The following is a 17545-nucleotide window of genomic DNA, read 5'->3' as shown; positions in this document are numbered from 1 at the left end:
AATGAGTCGATGCAAATGAAGACAGCGCTTGACGAAACACGACTGCAGCTGCAAAACGCTAAGAACCTACATATGAGGCAGATTGAAATGATGGAGGTATTTTATATTGTACTATAGTATAGTCTGTTTTACTACATTGTAAACAAACTAGTTTGGTTAAAATTCTAAAACAATCACTCAATAAATGGAAGAAGTAACACTTTCACGTATATTTTAAAGATTTCGACTTGATTATATCTCATCACTTATTCAAACAATATTCATTTGAAAAATGTCACTCGAAAAAAGTGAGGTTATTTTTCAAATATAGAAGTATGAATAGTCTATGGTAGCACAGCGCTGTACGGAAAAATCATTCAGTTCATTCAATTAGTTTTTGTGATCGATTCCTAATTCGAAAATGTAGTAGTAACCAATAATAGTATAAGTATACCGTATTTATTCGCAAGCTAACACATTTTTACACTCAAACTCCAATAGCAATATTTATATTGTTTCAATTGAAATAACGAATATCTCGCTCACCCCTCGCCAAATCAAACACTTATCAGGACTTTCCGTAAGAGGCGCCACAAACATACGATTTAACATGCTACTTGTTTTGAGTCGCGAACAGTCGCGATTTACCTATTTAATGAATTAAACTTTGGCACATATTTTGAACTTTTTAAACCAAAGCTAACTATTGTATACTTTACTTGTACTAATGTTTTTATTTTTAAATTGGTACCCTGGCCGACATCAAAGTGCGCCATTTTGTTTATCTGTTGACTGGACATTCGTCACTGATTCTTTCATGTGATTGGTTGCTCTGCTTCTTTTCTATGCTTTTACCGTTCTGGAGTTGACTATAATCCGTACAGATTATAATTTTTTAATCCTATGTATGAAATATCATTACTCTGTATCGAATCACATATTTTTTGATAGTAATCAGCAGCCAAATCTCAAAATGAACTGTTATTCCAACTGATTTCATTAAACAAATCAATTCATTCAATTAATTAATCTATTTGTAGTTGGCAGTACAATTGGCCATCATTAAACTGTCTATGGTCAGGTCAGGGACCTATTTGTTTACTTTTCCCATGTAATGGATTGAAACGAAGTATGCGTTTCTGGAGGCAGTTAAACATTACTAATTGCTCTAGTGGGAATGCTAGAAAATATAATACATCACATTCTACTATGCTTGGCCAAAGGGTTGGAGCTGACACTTTGTTCTTGAAAGTTACCAGACGTGCATTGAATTACTATCCAATAGAGCTAACAAATAATTTGATATTGTTATTTACATATGTTAGGGCTCTACAAAGTATTTATATTATGATATCGATAGATTAATGTTCCTGATTTTACAAATTAATTTCAGAGCGAAGAATTAGCCAGACAAAAGGCTTTAAGAGCTGAAATGATCCAACTAGAAGACGTCCTAGGCCAACTTCGTAAAGAATATGAAATGTTACGTATAGAATTTGAACAGAACCTAGCTGCTAATGAACAAACAGGACCCATTAACAGAGAGATGAGGCATTTGATAACATCACTTCAGAATCACAATCAGCAATTGAAGGGTGAAGTACATCGGTACAAAAGGAAGTATAAGGACACTAGTCAAGAGTTAAATAAGGTAATTAATACATTTTTACTTTTTTTTGTTCAATTACTATCGTGGTACATATGTGTATAAATCTGTAGGTGGAGATCAAAATTGGATGGATGACAGAATTGAACTAGATGCCTAAAGTACAAAAACACTAGTTGAGTGGAATGATTATGACCTTTTAACTGTCGCGGTCAATAGTGATATCTCATTTTTGTGTAGGTTCGTAAGGAGTTGGAAGACCTGGGTGCACGTACTGGTGCAACAACGAAGGAAGAGACGGACGAGAAACCGCTTACCGTCAAGAAAGAAGAGCCCGATCCTGAGGTAGTGTCAATGATAAGTGTTGGCACTTTGAATAATGTGTTCCAATGTAAACCCATGTGCTGTGCTGTGCTCAGGGCGAGGAGGGCAGCAGCATTGGCTGCGTGGCTGCTGGCGCGGTCGGCCCCGACACCAAGCCGCCAGCTAACAAGAACCACGACCGCGCCAAGATCGCTGAGCAAGACCAGCTCATCAAGGACCTCAAGCAGCAGCTTAAGTAACTTGTTTTTTTGATACGATTGTTTTCGATTACCATGCATTTATATTTATAAATTTGATTAAATGTGAAAATACCTCTTAAAAATTCTGATAGCAGTTTTTTGTTTGTAATTGTAATGTATTTCTCTCGGGGCACTCCTATAAGTATTTGGCCAAGTTGCGGTGTCGATTCCCGAGTTATCATAGTTGCTTCGCGTTAACTGATTTATGATTTTTTTATGGTTGGTATGTAACTTTTTACAAATTCAAATTTCCAGGAAAGCAGTGAACGAGCAGAAGGAACTGAAGCTGCTTCTGGACATGTATAAGGGAGTAAGCAAGGAGCAGCGCGACAAAGTACAGCTGATGGCCGCTGAGCGAAAGGCCCGCCAAGAGCTTGAAGACCATCGTCAAAAGGCGAAAATGGCGCAGGTAATTAAAGAAGCGGAAGGAGTTAAATGTCAATAGGTGTTGTAGGAGAATAAGTCTCGCCTTCATTATGAACTGTACCATCAAGATTTAAAGACTGCGACATCTTGAGTTGACGTTTTCAGTGGTTCAGAAACTTTTGATGAGGTGGATCACGTATTACAGTTATATTAATTTAATTGTATCGAAGTTAAACGACTTTTTCCAATTTATGAAAGTTTTACTTGCAGTATCTTCCACAAAACACACGAAGAACTGACAGAACACATTCTGTTAAAAAATCGATCGATTTTATGTTGGATTCGTACAAGGGTCAGTTTTAGTAGAACAAACATACGATAATTCCGCAGGAAAGCAAGCGCGAACGGCGGCTGGCAGATGAAGACGCGTTGCGAAAAATTAAACAGCTTGAAGAGCAAAAATACGAGCTTCAGAAACAACTAGCGCGCCCTAATGCCGATCCATTGCATGGCTTTTCCAGGCCTTTTGCTGGTTCACAGGTACTTAATTTTTATTTTTTATTTATTTTTTTATACTCGGGTTACAAAGACCCACAAATACACACCTTATAGACTAACATACATAATAATTTTGGCTCCTGATCAATATTTGAATACTCTTACAAGGACAAAAAACTGACAAGAAATTACATATTAAAGAGGAATTCATTGATATCCAGGGCTGTTTACATAATATAAACTACTTTCAGACTATTGATCAGCGCCCTCTAGATATGAGACGGAATTTTTACCTTTTTCAGAGCTACGATCTGTGGTATGGAGATTAGCATATCGTCGCCTTACTTTCTCAAACTCTTATCTTAAAGCAAAGAGTTACTAAAATGCATAAAATCGATTGTATATGTGTACAAGGTTTGCAGGCTGACTTCACATCACATTTCCTTCATATTCATACACTGGCTTTTACCTATTCTTAAAGTAATGCATACAAATTAACACCCTTGATAAGAAATTTAAAATTATTGGAAAGATTTGCCATCTGAATACTCTTTATGAGATACGAATTTGAGAAAGTAAGGTATCTAGTTATGACTGTTGTTCAGAATCACTTGAAACATGAAAACCAGATAGATGTGCTAACTATAACACCTCCCGTTTTGAAAGTGTAGGAGAATGGTTATTCAGAATACCTCGAAATACTCCCATAGCATTTTCGTATTTTTAGCCTGTGCTGGTTAAAATCTACTAGGTTTTATTTAAAAATTTAAGTATTGTTTTCATGTCTCTAGGAAGAGGAAGCCCTCCTTAACGAGATGGAGGTAACAGGGCAAGCGTTTGAAGACATGCAAGAGCAAAACTCTCGACTCATACAACAGCTACGTGAAAAAGACGATGCGAACTTCAAGTTGATGTCTGAACGGATTAAAGCCAACTCCCTACATAAACTTCTACGGGAAGAAAAACAGTTATTGCAAGAGCAGGTATTATTAATATTTGTGTAGACTGGTACTTCTGCCTATATATAGATTAATTTTTAATCAGCATCCAAATTTCAATGTTATAGAACTTAGGTGAAAAAAAATAAAATGTTGTATTAATTAATACAAAGATCGAACACTCAGAAAAAAATCCTTCGATCCGGCCGGATTCGAACAGACGTCTTCTAGCATACCGGGGCAGACGCTATACCAACTAAGCCACGGAACGAACCTGCAGGTCGATTCAGAACCTTACGATAACTCCATTGTCGACCGATTCTTTTAGATATCGTACGATTTATTTTCATTTTTATTCACAATAACCGAATCGAACGTCAACCTGTCGTATTCAAAACCGTACCGAAATGACGTCACACCCGTACGATTACTAGTACTTCTCGATCGGTAAAGGCAAACACGTACATATGTACAAACGTTATTCAGAACAGTTATCGAATGAAAGTTACCGAACGTCCTATTGTTTACAAAGCAAGAATGTAATATGGAAATTTATTATTTTAAATAAAATCTGGATTTTGTTAAATTTTATTAATTTATTTTAATGCGAGACTAATGCATTCCTATATCCTATTTAGGCATTTAAACTCTTAAAAATATATGTAAAAGGATTTCATATTTTTTGTAATCTATTTCACCGACTAACTCCATAAACGCTGTTGGAGAACGATATCGTGGGGTTTTCTCTCGATCTCCGTCCGACATCCGTCCTAAACAATTACTGCCAAATAAGCAATACTTGACCAAATGAAAAGACGCGTGATGCGAATGAAGCTTCATACTTGATACTTGTCTTTTAATTTTGTCGAACAGTACTTATTTGACAGTAATTGTTTTGGACGGATGTCGGACGGAGATCGAGAGTAGACCCCCGTACCTGAATCCGAATTGAACGTTTAACTCGGAATGTTCTAAATAGTCCGGAAGCGCCCTTCGACTCGAGAATTCCAATCGAACGATTCAATTAAAATATCGAAGAATTCTGAATCTGGGTCCTGGTTCGTGTGTGAGTGTTCGATCTGTGTATTAATAATTATAACAAACTAGTGGAATAATTTCACATAAAAAATATTGAATATCGATTCAATAAAATATTTAAATAAAATGTTGTGTTGTGCAAATTTGACTTACCAATCCAAATACCTAGGAAGAATTTAGATGGTGACTAAAAAGGCATGTTTTGGGTAGTAATACGACGACGAAGATATGATAATTGAATTTTTGTGATCCCAGTAACAAGCACTGCTTTGAACCTTCTGATATTGATGCCTTACTTTCTCAAATTACGAGTTGATTATTTATTATTAAAGAGTGATTATTTAGGAGATGGCAAAACTTCTATTTATTTTAAATTTCTTATCAAGGGTGTTCATTTGGTTGCATTACTTTAAGAATAGGTAAAAGCTAATGTGTAAATATGAAGGAAATGTAATGTGAAATCAACCTGCAAAATTTGTATGTAAAATCCAGTTTTTGCATTTCAGTAACCTTGTTCTTTAAGATAAGAGTTTGAGAAAATAAGGCGATGAAATTGAAAAGCATTTCAAGGTTGGACGTAGTTAGCTAATATAGATAATTAATTATATTATTACTTATTTCGAGTTCTTAGGTTTTCGCGATTGTTACACATAGGAAATGAAACTATTTTTCCGGATTTAAATCGCGTATATTTGTTTTTTCAAACAAACCGACAACCAGTTTTGTCTAATATTAATGCAAACCACCCTATCTTTTCACTATAATTATAGTAACTATAAGAAGACTGTACCACCTCAGTCAACCGTGACCACGGGACCTATAAAGGGCCCGAAACGTCGGTTTGTTTGAAAAAACAAATATGCGCGATTTAAATCCGGAAAAATAGTTTTATTACTTATTGTTTTTATAATTATTATTACACATTATTCTTACATTACATTTATATATTAAAATAAATAATATTATTGTTAGTCCCACTGCTGACTACGACCATACACAATTAGTGATGGGCAGCCGGAAACTTTCCTAAATTGGAAACTTTCCAGTCTGAATGTTTCTTGAAATATTTCGGAAACATTCTCAAAACGCGAAATTTATGGAAATTTACATATTTACTTTGCATTTTTACTATCGCATATTCAAGAAACATTTAAGAAAAATTATAGTTCTATATCATGGTCGTAAAACCAAAATACTTTTTTTGAAGAAATCGGAATAAATAAGTAAATTTCCGTAACTTCTCTTAAATGTCCATAAATTGCATGGAAAGTTTCCTGGAAATTTCATACTCATCAAAAGAATGAATGAAATAAATATTCGTAATCCACTTAGATTTTACCACTTTTATACCGTATATGTATTAATAGTTAATATGTTGAAATTAGGGTATTAAATTTGGCACAGGAATCGTTTTCATGAACCTATTTAATTAAAAAATTTAAGAACGTTATTTGTTCTGATAATATATTGTTTGACAGATTTAGAAATAATATTAAAAATAATGGTGGAATAATTTCTTTGGGCAAACAAAATTGGGCCAGATGACCAACAAAATTTTGACCGTACCATCAACTTCTGCAGCAGTGGAACGATCGTTTTCAACATTTGGGAACATACACACCACTAAACGCAACAAATTAACAACAGACAAGGCTGGAAAACTAAGTTACGTTTCACACAATTGGCGACTTTTAAACGCTCCACATAAAACAGCGAAGATTTCAGATCGATGCTCAATTGACCACCTGAACGCTGACATTGATTTGCTAACAGAACCTTATGTATGATAGAAATGAGGACACATTATCAGTAGCTTCCTGTTCAGATACGACATCATGGAGCAGTGATGAGTTGCATACAGATTAGTATTAAGTTTTATATTTTATTTTGATTCTTAAGTTTTTTAATCCCAGTATTTTTCATAATTAAGAACCAATCTGTGATTTTGTTATTTGTTCTTGAGGTACCTATTTTAATTATAATTGTTGATGTTTGAGCACTGAATAATTTTACTATAATATATGTTGATTATTTTGTAAATTGTTATTGTTGATTATATTTTAAAACTTTATTGGTCTACAAAGTGCGACAAGCTTCTTACATACCTATTGTATAGCATTTTTTTTTTATTATTCAATTTCAATTATTTAATACAAAGTTTTAAATCACCTTTGTTATGCATTATTTTGATCCCCACATTAAAATTATCTATAAAAATATAAAATAATGAAGAAATTCTGAAAAATTTCCAAAAAGTTTCTGAAATATTTCGTGGAAAGTTTCTATGAAATATAAGGAAATTTAAGAAATTTTGCAGTATTTTCACCAAAATGGATTTCTGTGGTATTAATAAGAATTAAAATGTGTCAATCAACTTAACTTCAAAATATTTCTTTATAACTTTTTATGTAAATTTCGCATTTGCGAAACATTCTCGCAATGTTTCCGAGAATATTTCCATTTTCGGAAATATTCTCGGAAATTTACCAACCCTATACACAATACACAACATGTGTTTCTAGAAATAAATAAGTTATTAATTATGTTTTGTTTTTTCTTTTAGGTATTGACTCGGGACCAGCAAATCGAATCAATGGGTGCAGTCGCCCGAAGGCTAGAAGAAAAGGAGCGACTGTTACAAGCGACGCTCTCTGCGGTGGAGAAAGAGTTGTTGCTCCGGCAGCAAGCCATGGAGATGCACAAACGGAAAGCCATCGAGTCAGCGCAATCCGCGGCAGATTTAAAGCTACATCTTGGTAAGAAGCACTACATCGTTATTGACACAATAAGACAATATAATAAGACAAATAAACTAACCAGTAATGGGCAATGGATTAAAATCCAAACAACAAAATAAGTCATCCCACGTACATTCATTATAGAATTAAAGCGTTCGCTCGGTGTTTAAAAAATGACGTCAAATTGTGGACGTGGAACAAGATTGATATTAAATTTAGACTTATTCAGCATTTCATTTCTATTTCATAAACATACTCCCAAAATCGAGATTTCAATTCGCGATGCAGGTATAAAAATATCAATACGTAAGTAGTAAGTACCTGCTGCATTTAACAAAGGTTATTTCAATATTACACGAGAATAATGCAATGAACACCTTATTACCATTAAGTAGCAGAGCTCCTTGTGAAAGCGTTCGTCCAGGGAAGCAAAAGCTACCTTACCTATTTCTGCCGCCAAACATAGTATGAGCATTACTGCGTTCCGGTTTTGAAGGCTACGGGTGCTGGTTCAATTACAGGCACATCGGACTTGTCAAATTATGTCTCAGGGTGTTGGGCGCAGTGGCAGTGCCCCTCACATATTTGCGATTTAAAGCTCTGAGTGGTATTGCAACTGCGCACGACTTGTAAGTCACGTCACTTAGTTATTATAAAAAACAAAAACCCTTAGTTTTTTATCAGTAAAATAATAATGTTACAACTCTACTCTCCGAGCCAAGTGTAATCGTTGATGCGGCGAACAGACGGGAGTTGCCCTGCTTGTCTATTACTTGCGTATTTTTTTTAAACAAACCAACGTTTCGGGCCCTTTACAAGTTCCATGGTCACTGCTAACATGACTTAATAAAATAGAAAAAATAGCTTATATATATAATTATTATATTATATATATAAAGCTTTATTCAGAATGTGTTAAATGTTATTGTGAATAACTTACCGAGTTTTCCATTTATCACTTGACAACATTGGGCAAACGATTCGTCGGCTGTGCGCGCCGTAATCCGTAAAGTTGTTTGTAAAGACCTTTTTAATATTTTTGACGCAGTTAGAAATTAAAGTAAAAAACACTATTAATTCTGACATTGATTTTGCATGTCACATGCTACACGCCTGTCCATAACAGTTGCAGTGCCACTCAGAGCTTTTAGGAATCACAAACATCTGGGGGGCTGCCACTGCGCCCGTCACCCGGAGACATGAGTTGAAAAGTCCTATGTACCTGTAATTTCACCAGCACCCATACCTTTCAAAACCGGAACGCAGTAGTAATGCTCGCGTTACCGCTTGGTGGCAGTAATAGATAAAGTGGCCGTACCACCCTGAACGAACTCTTTCACAAGGAGCTCCAATTAGTGATGAAAGTGACTCAGTCTTTTAACCCTCAAGTCGTTTAAGTCGCCGGCGTTAACAATTAGTCGAGGTTTTTTAAAAAGCCTTAAAAGACTGAGTCTCTTTCATCACTACTGAAGATTAATTCGCGTCGCAGTATTTTAATCCTGGGAAGCTTAAAAGACTTATAGGACTACAATGACTAAAAAGACTAAAACTACTGGCGCCTCATAGCCTCGGGAGTCGCAAGTCATGAGCCGTAGTGCGTGATTTTATTTCTACCCACAAGATATTTATTTTACGATTTTTATTATAAGTAATTAAACGTGATTATTTACTACACACTACTTACGTCATTTTTATTTATAAACTTCGGGTTTAATAAGACATAAAATTGATATAAGTCCTTTGCAAACAACTCGAGTCGTTTAAGTCTTTCAAGTCGTTAAAGTCTTTTGAGTGTTTTAGTATAACGATAATGAGTCTTATTAATAAAAACTCGAACCCCTAGTCTTAATTTTAGAGTCGAGTCCTGAAAAATGGAGTCTAGTCGTTTATAAAAAGCCTTAAAAGACTGAGTCTGTTTCATCACTAGCTCCACTGCTACTAAACTACTGGTACGTGCAAAGTGGCTCCTTTCGTACACCCCGAATAATAATGAAAATGAAAACACATTATTTTTGCAGAGAAATATCACGCACAAATGAAAGAAGCGCAACAAGTTGTAGCGGAGAAGACGAGTGCATTGGAAGCTGAAGCGTATAAAACAAAGAGACTCCACGTAAGTAGATTCACTATTGTTCTTGAAGTTTATTGTAATCCTAACAATGGAACTCACGCTTATATTGTCTGATACGATCGCCGCACTTGACTAAGGGTACGTGAAAATAATAATAATAATCTGCCAGATGACCACGCCAATTATGTGGCCTCAAACTAGTGAATTCCCTCTACTAGAGTAACTGAATTCACACTATACGGTACATTCAAACCAGGGCGTCTACTCTCGTTCTCTGTTCAACATCCGTTCGAAACAATTGCTGTGAAATTAGAAATACTCGAAGAAACAATTTCAAGTATGAAGCTTCATTCGCATCATGCTTCTTTTAATTTCGTCAAATATTACTTATTTGACAGTAATTGTTTCGGTCGTATGGAGAACGAGAGTACAGGGCCTTAACCGATGTAGAAATGTTTATTTCTCAAATTGATCTTTTCAGGAATCGAACCCGGAACTTTATTCTTATGGCACACACCAGTTGTAGTGAGCAGCAGTCGCTATAAATCTTTATGTATCTATTTGCCACCTTTTCAATTTCTATTCAAACTCTTGAATTAAATTCAAAATTTTGTTGTTGTTTTTCTGCGGCTATCTTCATACATTGTTGAACTTATTTGTTAAACTGTAATATTAATAATAATAAATCGTTTATTGTCTCAGTACACTAATAACTGTGTCAGTACATTTCGTCTGGTCTTGCGTACGCACTCTCCAATTAACATGTATACATATCGTTGTAATATGTATTCTATATTAAGTCTTATGTGATTGACAGGAGGAATTGGCTATACTCCGTCGGAAGGCAGAGCGAATGAAGAAGATGGAGCAGGCCGGTAGTAGCATGGACGAGGTGTTACTAGAAGAGATCAGAGAGTACAAAGAGACCCTCACTTGTCCATCATGCAAGGTAATGGATCCTCGACTTGTCAAATAATCGAATCGAAGGTTCACAACCCTCGGAAAATGTGAAACTCCTCGTAAAACTGGGACGTATAAATTGGTTGATGATAATGTGGACCATATGTGGACTCATCTGTTAGAGATTAATGTGGTTGATCACGATATATGTAAGAAATATTCGTCGTTGAAAATTCAATTGCATTTTGTTCGAAGTCAATTGTTTATGAAATAATTGTTTTTTCCAGTATAAGGGCGATAATGAAATAATTTATTATCTTTTTTGTAGTCAGCAAATTTAAATCTGAGGCTTGTAAACAAGCATAATGTACATATAGAGATTTTTTGTGTAATAACTCTATTCGTTTTGTTATCTTTTTTTAGGTTTTTTTTGTGGTCGACGAAAAGCACAAAATTTTGTATGTGTTCAATCTTTGAATACATAATCGTAACAAAACTAATGGAGTTATTTCACAAAAAGTCTCAATATATACATGTAATCGTAAAGCGACATCTGCGTCAGTTGTGATACCTGTAAGGCTGCGGTGAGAAGGTTATTCAAAAACTTCTCACTAGATGTCACTAGCGGGCCGAATGCCCAAAGTCTATGACAAAAACACATGGGAGAATTTCGACGCCTCGGTAACTGGACCCGTGGTTCAGATGGTTAGAGTAACCTACAACAAACTCGAATTTTTTTTCCGAAATAACGTTTGTTCGAATTTTCATTACACCGAAAACCGAATTATAACGAAACCGTTGATCTTTCAGGATATGTTGGATATTTATCACAAAGACACGATTACGTTCGGTTAGGTTAAGTTAGGTTTAAAAGAAAAAAAATTTTCTACTCAAAATTACTTTCGATGTTATGAAAATTCGAGCAAACGTTATTTCTGGAAAATGTCATTTCGAACTACTGATATCATGTCCCACCGGTTGGACAAAAAAAGAAAAGAAAAAACTTTGTGTGTTTGATCTTTGTATTCATAATCCTAACAACCATAATGATTTCTATCTATTCAAAATCTTCTCTGGCTTCCAACTTCCAAGTATAAGTTTTGAAGCCAAAGCTGCACTTTGATGTGGAACCTTTTTATTTAAGGTCATTATATATTGTTCATAGGTGAAAAGAAAGGATGCGGTACTCACAAAATGTTTCCACGTGTTCTGTTGGGATTGCCTGCGCACGCGCTACGAGACGCGACAACGCAAGTGCCCCAAGTGCAACGCCGCGTTCGGTGCCAACGACTACCACCGACTGTATCTATCCACTTAGAGATGCTACAGGTAGGACTAATTAGGAATAAATAAGGAAGTATAATTAACTAATTTACTATTAATTATGACATTATACACCTAATAAGCTAAGAAACTCAAAAGGAAAATACATGTTGAAGCCATTACTTTATACAAGACTTAAAGGAACGGTCTGTAAGCCATGATTTCGTTTCTACATACCCAATAAAAATGAATAAGGAATATAATATTCAAGTTTCAATAATAACTTGTCGCCCCAACGATATAGAATACTATGTATGTTTGTATAAGAAATTATTTACATAGAAATTTCACATAGGACTTATTACAAACGTATAAGGTCTACTCTGCACACTTTGCTCCTTTGTAAAGATGCAGACTATAAGAAGTGCGACTTTTTCTAAAAATACAATATACTGATAATCCACACGCAAAATAGGCGCTTTGTCGTCGAGTTGCGGATACCAGCCCGTTGCACCAAGTACCAAGTACCAAGTAGTACTGATAATTTGCAATGGTGGCACTTCTAGTAAAAAAAATGTAGCAAATAAAGCAAAATACGCTACACGAAGGCGCTGTAAAGAAACCGTATTGTATAATCGCCATTCGCCTTTTATTACAGATATTGATAATAGAATAATTACAAATTTTTCCACATCTTTACGATTTGATACTTCTTTCTTTCATACGGCTGGTTAAATTGTTGACAGATTGTACAAACCGCGACTTAAATTGAATTCAAACCAAGAGAACACGATACATTTTCTATGGATAACTTAAATTACACAAGTATACAATATAACATAAACTATACTTATCATCACCACAAATGTAGGAAAATGATTGAGACGATTCTTTAAAAAAATAATTAGAAAAGGGCCAGAAAGGGAGAATATTAATATCAGTTGCCTGGGCGCCTTTCGTGGTTATCCTACTAGGATTAATCAACTCAATATTCTTCTTAACGTATCGATGCATGTACTATATCGACTCTGAATTGGCAACTGATACTATCTCAATTTTTTAAAGATTTCACTTCTTAATACCACTTTATACTATTTCATACTCCGCAGCGTTGCAATAAATTCCATCTCAAATGCATTTAATTTTGGCGTCAGACTCGACTTCATTCAATTTGTACTAACTTCTAACCAGATGCTAACAAAATATAAATGATGCAAACAATTATTTTCTTCATCCTGTAAAATTGTCAGAATTGAGATAGTACCGGTTGCCAGTTCACAGTCGATAATAATATGGCTTGCCATCGTGGTGAAAGAATGGTTCAATCGATGTAAGGTACTTGCAAGGAGAGTAATGGTACGTCGTGTGAGGAGGAGGCTCCTTTCATGTACTCCGAAATAAAAACTAGTTTATATGTAAATATTATCATTGAATTTTTTTATTCCATACGAAAAGTTGCAAATTTGTTACTACTACTACTACTAGATTTTTTTTACTAATAGAACCGCAATAAAGAATGAGATTTTAATAACGATTTTCTCGAAGACTAGAGTGAATGTTGTGTACACAAGAATTTACTCTTGTATTTATAAGACCTATTTATAGTCCAATTCACATAGGACTTCTTATTTTAAATGTTATGGCCCCATCAAGAAATCTTCGATTACTTCGAATCGGTGATTTCGCCAATGTCGAGTTGAGAAACTTAAAGTGACCGATGAATTTCAATAGAATTCACGGAGAGGAGAAAATACAACGACAGAGAACCTACAGACTATTACAGAAACAAACTTTTATTTTTAAATAAAATTACACAGGACATGCACAAAGGGAGAATGGACTAACGTTAGGAGGAAATTGATATAGGTGACGTATTTTTTATTATTAATAATTTTAGCTTCGATACAAGTTCTTTGAGCTATGTCTTCGTTTAATTATGTTTCTGTAAATATGGCCGCCACAAAGAGGATAGGCAATTTGAGGCGGCGTGCTTGGATTGACTCGGGATTCCTTAAAACGGGCCGGTACGGGTGTTTTAGTTCGAGATTCGTATAATTTCGCGTTTTAATCTTCGATTAAGGCACAATAGCACTGACCTATTCCACTTTAAACTAGATTTCACAAAATAATTGAAAGTCAAAATAAAAAACGACGCTTTTCCCACCAAAAGGTCCAGAGTGAATCACCATAGGTGACGTTTGAGATTTGAAGTTTCTAGAGATGTAGTGATGTAAAGTCGAATGGAAAAAATCTATTTAAATATCTTCTTAGTGAGACGGTTTATAACGAAGAGAGAATCGATTTAAAGACTATATAGTTTAAGCATAATTAATAAATAAAATAAAAGGGTACAATTATTATGTTATTAAGTTATTAAACAACTACACAACAAATAAAAAATCAACAATAGCTAATGTCGACAAAACAGCCGATTCCATGGAGTAAATCTATATGGATAAATATTCCGGTTTACGCATCAAGTAGCTTTATCATTCCAGTTACTGTCTACCTTATATATTGTAATTTTTTCTTAAAATTACAATTGAAACAAATATATTGTTTGTTTTTGGTATATTATAACAAATTTACTATTTATTTTTGTAACCTGGTGATGAGAGTAATTAAAAATAGTATGCATGTAACTTAAAAATATGTAAAGTCACATTACCCATCCTATGTGAAATGGACAATAAAAATTATTTCCGATCTCATAGCTTTTCCGTACGTCATACGTGGTTAGAAACCTGAGAAAATAAGTAATAATTTATTGAATAACCACGAAGTCTATAAATAATAATTAATAATAAATTTAATGTGCTAGTTATTAGAATCACTTACATACCATGCGTGCAGTGGTTTTCTATGCGACACGAGACTTAATTGTTTATGAAACCTGAATATAGGTTTAAAGTTAAACAGCTTTGTAGTCTACAAAGCTTACCAGTAAGTGCAGAGATGTGAAAATAAAGAATTCTTACTGGTTGCTTAAAAGCCATCTCTCTTCGCTGATGGTGGATAATTGGCCTTAATTTCAAACCAGGCTTTGCAAAGCACTCAACGTAAATGATTCTAAAGTCTACAATCGACTCCATGTGAGACGTTTCAAAGTCAGTGGGAATAGAGATTAATGTTTTAGTAGTAGTAGCATGAATGCCGTAATTTTTAACTGTCGTGGAAATTGGAGCCAGATTTGACAATGTTAATTTTTGGCTTTGGTAAAACGGTAGGTAAGAATGAATGAGCACTATACCTTAACTACAAAAAAGAGAAAGAGAGAGATGATAGATTTATTAAATTTGAAAATGTAACGGGTGTATTGGACGACATCAACGATAGTATTGCAGGTAGTAATTTATAAGCAATAAATAAACTTTATAAATACAGCAATAAGAAATATGTTTATAAAACCCGTAAGGAAAAAACTAGTGACATATTGTAAACTGAATAAGGATATTTGATGTGGTAGATAAGGATTTACAAAGTAATGGACTACTTTTTGGGAATAACCGGCTACTTATGGCTTAATACACACCGAGGGCATTGACATTGTGTCATTCCATTATAATTACTTGTCAAATTTTTGACAGATGTTTACATTGTTTTGACAATGGATTAAATGGCAATACTAAACCGAAATGAATATACCAATATTACCAATAAATAATACCAATACCCGTATTATTATTATCAATACCTTATTTTGCTAATCTCTAGCGCAAAAATGATAGTAGCACCTGTAATATTATTCATTGTGGTGTTTCATACCATCTTCATCAGTCTTTATTTTATTTCATTTTAATAAATTTTCCATTTTTTGTTTAACGTAATAGATTTTCTGTTAAAAGAAACGAAAATAAACCTTATACCGCTACAATATGGCCGACTTTTTTTGGAGAACGTTAACATGCGTTAATTGTTCGTCGCAGTGAGCATAAATAATAAGTATAATATTATTGGTTCGTCGTCTTTCAACTGTTGCCGTTAGATGGCATAACATTGAATGAAAATTGAAAATAAGATCAAAATGATGTATCTTGCTATAATAGATATTGAACTTAGTATTAAGTAATTTGTGACGATACGCCTGCGAAAAAAACTGCGAAAAGTTTAAATTGTATTAACAGCCCAGAATATGTTACATCTTTTTAAATTGGAAACTACGACCAATCATTATCAAGATTTCATAGCTTTCAACATTATGATAGTGTGAGTTTTGACGACAGCGGTTCTAATAGTAACCAAGGCTTAAGGCTCTTCCATTGTTTTTTCTACCTTGCACTAAACCGAAATGACAATACTCATGTTTACTTACACCACACCGTATTTAACGGCGACACTAAACAGAAATGACGCAATATCAATGCCACCGGACCGTTTCGCCCTAACCTACTGCAACTTATTCGTAACGTTTATATTCAACCTTGCAATATAAAAAAGTTAAATTAAAACACGAACTTAACTGGCAATTTACTAAATAATACGTGGTTTTACGTCGTATGAACTGACATTAGTTCGCTTTATTTTCAATCTTTTATACGTTTAAAATTGATAACGTTCATTAGAACGTATTAACTTAAAAAATCCAAATCACGTCCAATAGATAAAAGTTATTTAAAACAGAAGTGCACTTATCCAGTTATGAAATAAAATTTAAATAATTTATTGATAACCATATTATAAATTACAGGTCAAAGTTTATTACATTAATACATTGTATTTATTACCTTACATAACAAGTCAATGTTTATGTCATTCAAAATTCATGGTAAAATAAGTTACAGTGTTTTTGTCATTAAAAAAACTGTTATACAAACTTATAATTTCCACTTATCTCGCGTGGGTTCAGATTCAATAACTATGTTGTTTAAAGTAGAGAACTCAATTCTCATATAGTAAAATAATTTTTCAATAATTACGAATTTCATGTGATATAAATCTGACAGACATAACAGTGGATTATGAAATTGGTATTTTTTTTACCTTCTGAAGACTGTAGCTATAACAGAAACATTGAAAGAATTTATGTATAATAACAATTTTCTTACAGGCATCACGAGATTTGATTTGGTTGCTTTCATTCATTTATTTGAGATAACATGGGTTGTTTAGAAATGGACAACAACAAAATAAGTTTTTTTATGATAACAAGTGACAGGACGAACAAATTGTGTGGCTGGCGGTAAGCGACACGCCTGTCCATAACAATTTCAGTGCTGTTCAGAGGTTTAAACCGCAAAGATCTGAGAGGCACTGTCTGAAATTTAATCAAAACAATGCATTAAGCAACGTACATTTTCATATTGGCGAGTAAAAATTCGTCATTATTGTAATCATACATCGGACATAATTCTTTTTATGTCCAGCATAAGCGGATTCAGCGTTAATAAGTAAATATGCAATTTCATATTAAGTTATTTCTATTTAATTATTTTTTTCACAGGTTCTGGTAATATAATAATAATTTGTAAGGGCAAGTGCTGTCTATCTGTAAATTTTAGGTCTTTTGCACCGTACTTGTATTTTACTTCTCGCAATTTTAGGATATTTAGTTTGTAATAAATTAAAGTTACTTACGCTTTATTTAA

The 17545-nt window shown here is 34.0% G+C and overlaps 1 protein-coding gene across 1 annotated transcript; it reads left to right on the top strand.

Annotated features, from left to right (window-relative positions):
- The first annotated feature begins 6 nt into the window (after positions 1-6).
- LOC113237205 (E3 ubiquitin-protein ligase Bre1) lies at positions 7-14283 on the top strand. Its single transcript, XM_026473544.1, has 11 exons — positions 7-96; positions 1373-1630; positions 1826-1930; positions 2005-2144; positions 2404-2557; positions 2905-3054; positions 3804-3995; positions 7552-7744; positions 9745-9839; positions 10615-10746; positions 11863-14283. Exons 1-11 carry the CDS (start codon positions 10-12, stop codon positions 12013-12015), a joined length of 1659 nt encoding a protein of 552 aa, XP_026329329.1. The 5' UTR covers positions 7-9; the 3' UTR covers positions 12016-14283.
- The last annotated feature ends 3262 nt before the right edge of the window (positions 14284-17545 follow it).

Source organism: Hyposmocoma kahamanoa, unplaced genomic scaffold, assembly GCF_003589595.1.
Source record: "Hyposmocoma kahamanoa isolate Upper Pololo Valley unplaced genomic scaffold, ASM358959v1 93, whole genome shotgun sequence".
In the NCBI taxonomy this organism is placed as follows: domain Eukaryota; kingdom Metazoa; phylum Arthropoda; class Insecta; order Lepidoptera; family Cosmopterigidae; genus Hyposmocoma; species Hyposmocoma kahamanoa.
The sequence above is the reverse complement of the archived record's forward strand: the minus strand, read 5'-3'. Positions and strand labels throughout refer to the sequence as shown.